The following is an 11,888-nucleotide window of genomic DNA, read 5'->3' on the forward strand; positions in this document are numbered from 1 at the left end:
AAATCCGGGAAATTCACATTCTACTCGCTATGCCACAAAATGTGGTCAAGAACAGACTTCTTGATAATGATTATGTCTGAGATTAAAAAGAACAGATTTCTTTTTAATCTCAGACATACTCATTAACCTGGTTCCAACAACAGTTATACACACTAGATTTTTCTTGGATCATTCCAAAGTTACATTGTTTATCAACTAGGACAGAAAACTGTACCTAGCAAATAGAGATCATAACTGGCCATTGAATCCTAACCTGCTCCTCAAACAAACAGATGTAATAAAAAGTTACTAAAGACATCCCTTGCAAATATCTCCAGATCCCAAGTTCCAATAGACATAGAATGGGCTGCGGCCAAAACACAAATCAGAGGAATATTCATCAAAAAAGCAAAATATTATAAAAAAAATACAACTAAAAGAGGAGTATACATTGAAAGGGAAAATAGAACAACAAGAGAACTACTAAATAACCCTAATAACCAAACTGAAGTTGATCTCCTAAAACTACAGAGAGACCTCTATATGTTAGAAACCAGAAATCTGTCATTTTATGAGGTAAGAATGTTGGCTAATTACACACAAGAAGCCCAAATACCATCCAGAGCCTTGGCCAGAATCATCTCTCAACATAAAACCACCTCAAATATATCAGAAATAAATTACAGGGACAAAAACTACACAAAAAATGAAATTGTCAAAGTATTCAAGCAAATATATTCTCAAGTCTATGGAGAACAAACACTACAATCCTCTAAGGAAGATGGAGAGCGTTTTCTTACTAACGGAACCTATTTCCATCAATGAGATGAGCACAACAATGAAACATTTAAAGTCACATAAGGCCCCAGGACTGGATGGACTTCAGAATTTTATAAAACTTTTACTCCCCTAATTGCTAAACTACTACACTATGTGCTGAATTATATAATAAATAATAACCTAAATGATATTCACTTCAATGGCTCCAAAACTATTTTCATATTAAAAGTGCATGCAGACCCCAAAAACCCAGATAGTTATAGACCCATCTCCCTTTTAAATATAGATACAAAGATCCTGACCTCAGTACTCGCAAATAGATTAAAAAACCCTTATAGAGAAAGTAATTTCTCCAGAGCAATCTGGGTTCATACCAGAAAGAGAGACCAGTGATAACACTGGATTCATTAATATCCTCTGCAAATCAAGGGAATACTAATATCTATGCAATGGTAGTAGATGCCCACTAGGCATTTGATAGGGTCAACCTAGAATTTTACTTCAAACGTTACCTTATTTTGACATGCCTATCTATTTTATTCAAACATTACCTTATTTTGACATGCCTATCAAATTTTATTCAGATCATCTATTGGCAATCCATACACATCCCTATATGTAAACAAAACATGGTCAAATTAGAATTATGATAAAAAAAAACGGGACAAGACTGTTCATTACTGCCCTTCCTATTCAACCTATACCTAGAACCCCTGTTTCTTTATATTAAACAAAACGTACATCATAACCCCCCCTCAACACACAACTTCAAAGTATATCTTATGCCTATCAATTTTATTCAGATCATCTATTAGCAATCCATACACATCCCTATATGTAAACAAAACATGGTCAAATTAGAATTATGATAAAAAAAACGGGACAAGACCATGTTCGTTACTGCCCTTTCTATTCAACCTATACCTAGAACCCCTGTTTATTTATATTAAACAAAACATACATCATAACCCCCCTCAACACAACTTCAAAGTATATCTCACCGCTTTCGCAGACTATCTGAACATATACGTCACTACACCAAACTCTGACATAACCAAAATAATTACTGCAATTGAACAATTTTCAATCATGTCTAACTACAAATTAAACCTCAGTAAGGCTACCCAAACTTATCTCATTAATACCACTAAATAGATACAATAAAAATTAAAGAAGAAACCAAATATCTGGGAATTACTTTCTTCCAGAGTAACAAGGAATTCTACCAGCATAACATAACTCTTATATGGCAAAGCATAATGCATGACTGTAAAAGGTGGAATAACCTTAAGCTACCATTCCTGGCCAAAGTATCAATAATCAAAATGAACATATTACCTAGACTAACATATATATTCATGACATCACAGATAACTATACATAATAAATATTCTTCAAACAAATTCATAACTTCCTAGCAAAATTCATATGGGAACCCCAAAATAAAACAGAATCTCGTTATCAAAAACTAACACTTCCCAAGAACAAAGGGGATCTGAAACTGCCAGATTTTAAAACTTACTACTCTAATATCAACACTAACGGAATATTGAGAATAGCAGAACACAACACGACAATGAAAACTTGGTCACCTCCTTGGGTGATGATATTTTATAGGTGCATTTAAGCACTAGGCATCAATCCCAAAGTGCTTCCCTTTTTAAACAAAAAAATAATTACAAGCCTACAACATTGTAGATCCTTTAAAACATTCCATAAATATAACACAAAAACTTTTTTAATTCCTTAAACCTTTGGCAAGCTATGGTAACACTACAACCCCTCCATAAAAATCCAAATCTAAACATTAAGGTGCTAGATGCTAACTCCTTTTCTCGATTTAAAGGACAAAGTAATCCAATACATCTACCCATACCTTAATTATACAATCCAAGAAATGAGAAGTAACCTAAATCTTGTGTTCCAGCTACCTCCAAAACTTTACTATACTTAATAGTGACATGGAAAACTGTACTCTGCTTTGGAAGACTATTCTTACAACAAGGAAAACAATATCTAACTCCTATAAAGTGATAGGTGAAATCTAATTTCAGAAGGACCTTCTTTTCTCTAACTGTTGGATAATATTGAAACCATCCATAGACCAGCAAATAAGTTATGCAATCAATCTAACACTGAAAATTATACCCCTTAAAAAAAACTGTCCTACATGCAGCTTATGATTAATAATAATGCACATTTCACACGCGTAATACTCAACAAATTCATTGCATCAAAATCGCCATACTGTGTCCACACTGTGAAGACCAGGTAGCAGACCTAATGCATATATTTTGGAATTGAAAATGTGTGTACAAACTTTGGAATTCTCTCAAGATACAACTGGAAAATAATGGGATATCAAACATCAACACTAATGCATGGGAATTTACCCTTCTACATATTCTTCCGTCTAACATATCAGGAAAACAAGTGAATATGCTTATAATAATTTTCTTACTAATGAAGCTATGCATAGCTCTCAAATAGTTACACCCTATAAATATCTCTTGGGAGGTATTCAAAAATAGCTATAAAACATCTTTTAGCTCATAAAATAGTAATGGATAAAAGAAACAAAAATATGAAAACCCGAGAGATTTGGGAACAAACCTTTAATATCATATTAGCATAAAGCATCATACATACTATATAGTAACAAGTTACAAAGGAACCTAGAAATATACACACTATCACACAGCAAAGCTTTGGACTTGGAATCATTATTGTATGTGCTATTTTTATAACTACGGAATTGACTGAAAAAGCATCTATGTATATAGTGTAAGTAGATGTGTTTTATGACCTACATGTTACTATATTGACTACAATGTAGAACACTCACTTATGGTCATGTTGTAAGAATGGAATTGATTGTGAGTTGTATAAATGTAAAATTTAAAATTATTGAAAAGAGAAAAAGAATCCGTGCTGCGTAGAATAGAGGTCCTCAGTAGTGGGAAGAGAAAGAGAGTGTTGTAGACAGTTTTTTACAAAATTGTCCGTGCATTCAGATCTGAAGCAGATTAATTTTATTTTGGAAGCTGGGCATAAAATGGAGAAACTGATGGGGCAATAATTAGTAAAGGGTGAATGGTGATGTTGGGGATTGCATTTGGACTATGAAAATGATTAAGCACAGTCCCTCATTGATATAATCAAAAGGTTGGATGTGGTAGGTTCCTTAACTAGTTGTTGGTCAGTGAAGTAGTCTAAGACCTGTAAATTAATGGGCTTTAACATGCTGATTAATTGGTCACCTAGAATACTTATATTTTTGTTGTATTGTGGCATAAAGGAGACTGAATCGCATCTTTACATTTCTGTCGAGAGGAAGGGGGAGGGAGTTATGTGAACTGATACAACTGTGTGTAGTAAGGTGATTTCTGCTAGTAGAAGCTTGTTTGGTTGAAATTTTGATGAGGGTGAGGCTTGTTTTAAGTTTCACTTTTAAGTGATATTTGTATAGCAGTAGGGTATCACCTTCTTTAGTATTGTCTGGTCTGCAGTCAAGAAAATATCTATATCCAGGATAAATGTGGTAGGGAGATTTAGTCTTAGCCAAGTTTCAGTAACTGCTGGGTATGGGTTATAAAGAGGTGATGTTGCATTAATTGCATCCATTTGTTTGCAATGCCTTGGGCCTTGAGAAAGTAACAGAACAGTGTGTGTTTGGCAAAATAAAGGGAAATTAACTGGAGACGTGTAGGAGTGCCAAAGAATGCTAAAAGTGAAGAGTATGTAGGTCTGGTTGGAGCCTGTAAGGGAAAGACAGGAGAGGTGGTTTGTGTCGGTGAAGAATAACTTGTTTTGTAGATGTATGCATAATGGCAAAAGTGCATGTGGAGCTATAAATGGGGTGTGTGTGTGTGTGTGTGTGTGTGTGTGTGTGAGAATAAAATGTGGATTGAATATGTGAAAAAGCTAACCTGGTAAGTTAGTTGATAGCAGTGGTGTGAATATGGAGGACTGATTTTTAATCTTTAAGGGGTGGATACATTTTTTAAATTGTAGGAAGAGTTGAGGAATAAATATAAGGTTATCTGGGGAGCTGGGGAGTTTGGATTGGAAGGAGGGCAAAATGGGTACAGATACAGTCTGCAGGAGACTATCACTGTGTAGACAGAGGAAAACAAACTGATCAACTTTACCACAAATAAAGGTAAATCATATTTTAAAATTAAGTAGTGTACATTTGATTCTGGTTCATGCTATTAAGTATATCTAAGAATGTGGTACTGAAGTAATCAACAGCTTTATCTAATTGAATGGTTTTTAGAGTAGCCCAAATAACAAATTTTAGTTTATAGAAAAGACTCTAGATTAAATTTAGATAAGTTACAGTTTTGTAGGTCAGTGCCGCGGTGGTACAGCGGAAGTGTTGTTGCCTCACAGCAAGAGGTTCTCTTGTTCGATTCTCTACTGGATTGCCTTCTGTGTGGAGTCTGGATTGCCTTCTGTATGGAGTCTGCATGTCCTCCCCGCGGTAGAGTGCCCACTGAAAGGCATGAGTGAATGGGTGTACCTTCGCTGAAGGTTGGGTGTTGGGCTGGCAACTCAGCACCATAAAAATCTACTGCCAATCATTATCGGACTGGAGTTCCGCTGTGGCGACCCCTAACCGGGAAAAGCCGAAAAGACCAACAACAACGTTGATAATATATGCACTAAAATGATTAGTTATTGTATGTGATGTTCCGTCTCATTCCTAGCCTACAAATAAGTTGGTTAACAACTGAGAAAATATGCAGTGATGATGATATGCCAGTAGTTTAAATGATGAGTTAATGGGGGAGGGAGTGAAACCATGGGCTTTCCCTTAGCCTAAACTGTAACAGAGAAAAGGTATATATGCCATCTTAACAAGCAATTTAGCATGGATTGCAAACTCTGTTACAAATTATTCACTTAAGCAGACCTATCTTTTATTTACTACTTTTGTGTGCCTTTTTGCAAGTTGGAAGGGATGAGAGATTTTTGTAATCAGAGTTCTTCAGAGTACGAGTAATGCCGTGCTTTTTGTAGTAATAAAAAGAGTACGAGTAATGCCGTGCTTTTTGTAGTAATAAAAAGAGAACGAGTAATGCCGTGCTTTTTGTAGTAATAAAAAGAGAACGAGTAATGCCGTGCTTTTTGTAGTAATAAAAAGAGAACGAGTAATGCCGTGCTTTTTGTAGTAATAAAAAGAGAACGAGTAATGCCGTGCTTTTGTAGTAATAAAAGAGAACGAGTAATGCCGTGCTTTTTGTAGTAATAAAAGAGAGCGAGTAATGCCGTGCTTTTGTAGTAATAAAAGAGAGCGAGTAATGCCGTGCTTTTTGTAGTAATAAAAAGAGAACGAGTAATGCCGTGCTTTTTGTAGTAATAAAAAGAGAGCGAGTAATGCCGTGCTTTTTGTAGTAATAAAAAGAGAACGAGTAATGCCGTGCTTTTTGTAGTAATAAAAAGAGAACGAGTAATGCGTGCTTTTGTAGTAATAAAAGAGAACGAGTAATGCGTGCTTTTTGTAGTAATAAAAAGAGAACGAGTAATGGCGTGCTTTTTGTAGTAATAAAAAGAGAACGAGTAATGGCGTGCTTTTTGTAGTAATAAAAAGAGAACGAGTAATGGCGTGCTTTTTGTAGTAATAAAAGAGAACGAGTAATGGCGTGCTTTTGTAGTAATAAAAGAGAACGAGTAATGGCGTGCTTTTTGTAGTAATAAAAAGAGAACGAGTAATGCCGTGCTTTTTGTAGTAATAAAAAGAGAACGAGTAATGCCGTGCTTTTTGTAGTAGTAAAAAGAGAACGAGTAATGCCGTGCTTTTTGTAGTAGTAAAAAGAGAACGAGTAATGCCGTGCTTTTTGTAGTAATAAAAAGAGAACGAGTAATGCCGTGCTTTTTGTAGTAATAAAAAGAGAACGAGTAATGCCGTGCTTTTTGTAGTAATAAAAAGAGAACGAGTAATGCCGTGCTTTTTGTAGTAATAAAAAGAGAACGAGTAATGCCGTGCTTTTTGTAGTAATAAAAAGAGAACGAGTAATGCCGTGCTTTTTGTAGTAATAAAAAGAAGCTCCCCAATTTTATCTGGTTACAGTTGATCTGGAAGGGGAAATGCAGTCCTAATATATGTAGAAAGTCCTCTCCTAAGGTACGTTTTAAACCTGTGAGATGACTTTGCCTCTTCCAAGTCATATGCTGTTTCTTGGCTGTCCACAAAATGTTATTAGACAAGAGAGAGGAAGGGAGAGTGCATATTAATTAGCAACATTGTGTTTTTCTTATTATATTGTAGTAATTTATTTATTTTATTAATTCACAGTAATTTTTTGTTGGCCAATGTTAGTGTCATTACATTAGCACACAGTATTGTATTTTCTTTAGTAAGAAAGTATATTATCATGGCTGTTCTTTAATTTAAAAATAATCATCCCACCACCAATCTGAGTGGACACCATCTGTTTTGCTTGTGGAGAATGGTCACACAATGTCCTAATTTACATTCTGCTCCAGCATAAATGCCTTAAACTTGTCATGGGTAAACAGGTTATTTCTAGTTCTGTTTTCTCCCATACCTTTAATCTAACTTTTACTTCTAATATATTTATTTTCCAGTTTTCTCTCTCAACTTTTTTTTTGTGCTCCTTTCTCTAATGGCTGATTGGTGAATGAAGTAATACTTATGTTTTTATTTGTAGGTGCCAGAAATGGCAGAGAGACCAGAGGATTTAAACCTTCCCAATGCTGTAATCACCAGAATCATTAAGGAGGCTGTGAGTACCACATACAATTTGCATTGATTTTTTTTTTTTTAAGAGGTTTTTTTTTTCTCTCCTTCAGGTACTGTCTGTGTTTTAGAGCAGGTGTTGCAATTATAAGTTTTATTGTGTGTGTGTGAAATTTGCTGCGTTATGTGCATCTCTGTCATGGAAACAAAAAATATCATGACAAGGATCACAATGCACCAAATTCTCTTATTCATTAAAGATTGGGCAGAAAATGTTATTCTCCCAATATTTTATTTTTCAGTGAACAAAAAATTTATAAAATATACAGAGATTAAAAATAAGCAGATTGGGTAGAAGTCACTGGTGAGTTTGTTGTAATGCCAGTTAGTCTAAAGGAAGAATGTAATATGGATTACACTGGTCTGTTTTAAGGCAATTGGGAAACCGCTGAACTGAAACAACTGAAGTCCTGAGGAAGAGAAGAAACAGTGATGACTGACAATAAGGAATGTGTTAGTGCCTCCTTGGATTTGGAGTTGACAAGGAAAATGGGTAATGATTTGGAATGGTTTGTGAGGAAAAGGTGTAAAAGGTGTAATTTTATTAGGCCTTCTTGCTGATGTCTTTATGGTGGTGTAGCAGTCCTATTTCATATTAAAAAATTGTGAGTGTAAAGAGGAGACTAGAATTCAGATCATCGTTAAGGAAAAGGTTACTTTAGGATTGAAGAATATAGTCTTTATTATTTAGTAGATTTGTAAGATTAGTTCTGAAGGCTGCCAGTCTTGGTAAATTTGATGGAGATGCAGCTAGACTTTATGCAAGTATGCTTTGGCATGAAATAGGAAAGCAGAGAAGTTAGTAATATGTGGATAGCTTGTGAATTGAGTATATTCTTGGACAGGCTGTCCTGAATTCAGTACAGTCTTTAACTGGAAGAAGTTCAGCTTTACAAAACACCCTTAACATCCTTATTTACTGGGGCTGTTTACAAAGGGTAATGTTTATTTTTTTGTAGTTGTATCAGTTTTGCCCCACATAAAGGGTAAGTTGGATGCAGCATAAATGTGAACGAACTCTGTACAGTTTTCTGAACTAGGACTTTTGCCAGACTGTGCTTGCAAAATTAGTAAATGTTGAGTTTGAGAGAATTTGATTTGTTGATGTGTATAGAGGTTAAAAATCACATAGGTCTCTGCTGAATTGTAGTTGGTGTCAGTGTTTGAGATGTAACCGTAAAATACATAAATATGTTTGTGGAAGGAGCAAAAACTATGGAGCTAGATTCATGAAATGTTGAATCTGACCTGTCTAGATGGCATGTACTTTGACAGGCTGGCATGGCATGGTCTGTGGTACATGCTTAAACATATCTGAATGTATATTTTTATAGGCCAGAAGGACCGTGTCCGTAAATGTTTTAAGCAGATGAGCAAACTGAATTGTCTTGGAAAGTCATCACTGTTTCAACAGCCAAGGGGTGCAAGGAGAAGCATGTTACAAAAGCTGTGAATAAAATACTTCATATAGCCAAGGGCAGCAGATTGAAAAGTCTTACTGGGGAATTTTAAAAGGCAGATAAGGAGCTTGTATGAGGAATGTAGGCATAATAAGACATAGGAAAAAAACTATAGAAAACTGAGTGGGAAAACAGTAATTGACCTGTCGCAGTAATGTTGGCATGGCACATTAAGCAGAAGTCATTTCTAAATGTCATGTGGGGTATTATTTGGTGCTCTGCTTGAATGTTTAAAGTTCATAAATGTGTGTTAAGGTTCGGATATATAGGATGAAGTTGAAAATGCATCTGCAATGGCATTTAAGGTGAATTGTAACCGAGTCAAAGCTGACACAAATGTTCCCAGGAGGGGCTGACAGACAAGAGACCGTACAGCATACAAAGAAGGGGTTGCTTACCCTCAACCCCCACCTTCACAAGTTTTCAAAACTAACAGTTATGAACTAGTAAACAAAACCCAAAATACACCATTTGGAATCAACATGACCCGTGCAGTTCACAAACTACTTTGAACGTGCCCCAAGGGGACCATCTTAGTCAAAGATTTGACATGACTTCCGACTCACGAGAAGTCCTGCCAGCCCAAAAGTTTCAGAATCCGGCCTCACAGTACAACTTGAGATAGAAGGGCAAAAAAAAAACACAGTTCAACAACAACAGGGCGAAGAATCACAGACGCAGGAGATGAGTTTGCCATGTCCGAATATAACAGAATTTCCAAATCCCAAGTTAAAAAAATTCCTTTGAATGCAGATAAGGATTTTAAAATCTACAACTACACGGACATTGTTATTGACCCACCTTTGGTCGAACTGTTGGCAAAGGGGATACTTTTGTTCCATCTAGAAGGGTAGATTTGGCAAAATAGTAATTGATTTAAAATTGTATGTTAGAAAGTTAAACTTGTCATTTAATGTTTGTTGACAATGTAAACATACAGAGAAGTATTTCACATATATCTAGCACATTTTGCCCCCCATTCACCCCACGTTGCAATTGTTTGAACAAACTTGTGAATTGGACTTTTCCAACTCATCTAGATTAAGATTTAACAAAAAGTTTCATTCCCCTTCTAACCTTTCCAAAGAACAACGTGACTTGTTACATTTAATCCAGCAGGCTCCTGTTTGGATTATGTCACCAGGTAAGGGTGGTGGGTTAGTAGTAATGAACACTGAAGACTACACAAATGAAACGGAAAAGATAGCCAATAGCCATACTTACCAGCTTGTATCACGCAATGAATTAAACCAAGCTTGTTCTAAAATTAAATCACATTTATACGAGATGTTTTTGGAAGTTAGGATTCTTTCTGACCTTTTTAAGTATCTTAGCATGCCAGCCCCTAGAACCCCTATTCTCTTTGGTGTTCCCAAATTACACAAAAACATCGGTAACCCACCAATGAGACCATTGGTAGATGCAAGGTCTAGTCTAACGTATCCTTGGGCGAAATGGGTAGATGAAACCCTTAAAAAATGTGTGACCCAGGAACAGCAAATTTGTAAAGATTCTTGGACATTTTTAGAACAAATTAACAATTTTGAACTCCAGGACCTTTACTCTACTCTTCAGTCCCACATGATGAAGTGATTGAACGGACCAGTAGGTTACTGAGGGCTAAGGGAGCACCATTAGAGGAAGTAAATTTAATAGAGGAAATGTTGGATGTTATTTTGAACAATTACATCACATTTAACAACAAATACTTCGTTCAAAAAATAGGAGTGGCAATGGGGTCTCCGTGTGGGGCTAGCTATGCAAATTTGGTTATGGCATCATGGGAGCAAGAGTTTATTTTCAACAAACCTGATATAAAGAAACAGATTTATTTTTATACAAATGGTAACGGATGATGCAACAGCATTGGTGGATTATTTTAGTAGCACAACAAGCTTCCTTTCCTTTACATTTGCCTTTGACACAGACACAGACCGGATTTCCTATCTGGATGTAGATCTGAGCAAAGATGTAATAAAAAAAATTAATGTTTCTAAAATTTATAGAAAACATACATATTCTAATTCTTTTCTCCATTACAGTAGCTGTTACCCTTGGCACCAGAAAGTCAGTTGTCAAGGGACAATTTGTGAGAGCTGCGCGTATGGTCACACTTGAGTCAGACTTTTTATATGAAAGTCAAAAATTGAAGGTCATGTTTCTTAAAAGGGGTTATCCTGAGGATTTGATAGACATGGTTTGTGACTAAGTTACCACTAAGAGAGACCAAGGCCTATATAGGCCAATCCTTAGTTTTGAGTTTCAACAACACTGGAATAATTGATTTCAGTCATTCTGATTAAATATGAATACACAATCAGTCTGATAACCCCTTTTACTAGTGATGCTAAGGAGATTAAGTATATCCTACACAAAAACTGGGAAATAATTAGGAGAGACGCTCATATTTTTGACAGGTTTGAGAACAACCTTCGAATTACATACAAGTGTGGTACCAATTTGAAAAGTCTATTGGAGGTCAACAAACCAGCTTTAAATTGGAAATGTGGTATGTATAAATGCCAAATGTGCAATTATTGTAAGCACATGAGTACAGGCAGAGAGGTAACCATTAGAAATACTATTTATAAGATCCATTCTAGGTTTGCTTGCCAGTCTAAATCTGTTGTCTATGTGGCTCAATGCTCCGGTTGTACTGCTTTCTACACCGGTAAAACCGATCGTAAGTTGAAAGAATGTGTTTACGAGCATTTGTATAAAATTAGAAATCAAAGCTTAGACAATGCCCTGGGAAGACACATACGGTCAAATCCACATCATTCTTTCTTATTTAAAGCCATTGATTCAGTATTTGACAATAATAGAGGTGGACCTTCATCTTTACTGTTGAAACAACTTGAATTATGTTGGCAACTTCGTACTGGATCTTGTTTCAATCCAGG

General features: G+C 35.7%; 1 protein-coding gene across 1 annotated transcript in view; it reads left to right on the plus strand.

The window, feature by feature from the left end:
* Positions 1-11,888, plus strand: part of POLE3 (DNA polymerase epsilon 3, accessory subunit) — a 107,929-nt gene that overhangs the window by 19,613 nt on the left and 76,428 nt on the right. The window contains exon 2 of the mRNA XM_044057890.1: positions 7,437-7,511. Coding sequence (XP_043913825.1) covers positions 7,446-7,511 — 66 coding nt within the window. The 5' untranslated portion in view covers positions 7,437-7,445. The remainder of the gene's footprint in view (positions 1-7,436; positions 7,512-11,888) is intronic.

The sequence above is a fragment of the Protopterus annectens genome, chromosome 16.part0, assembly GCF_019279795.1.
Source record: "Protopterus annectens isolate FY-2018-M chromosome 16.part0, PAN1.0, whole genome shotgun sequence".
NCBI lineage: Eukaryota > Metazoa > Chordata > Ceratodontiformes > Protopteridae > Protopterus > Protopterus annectens.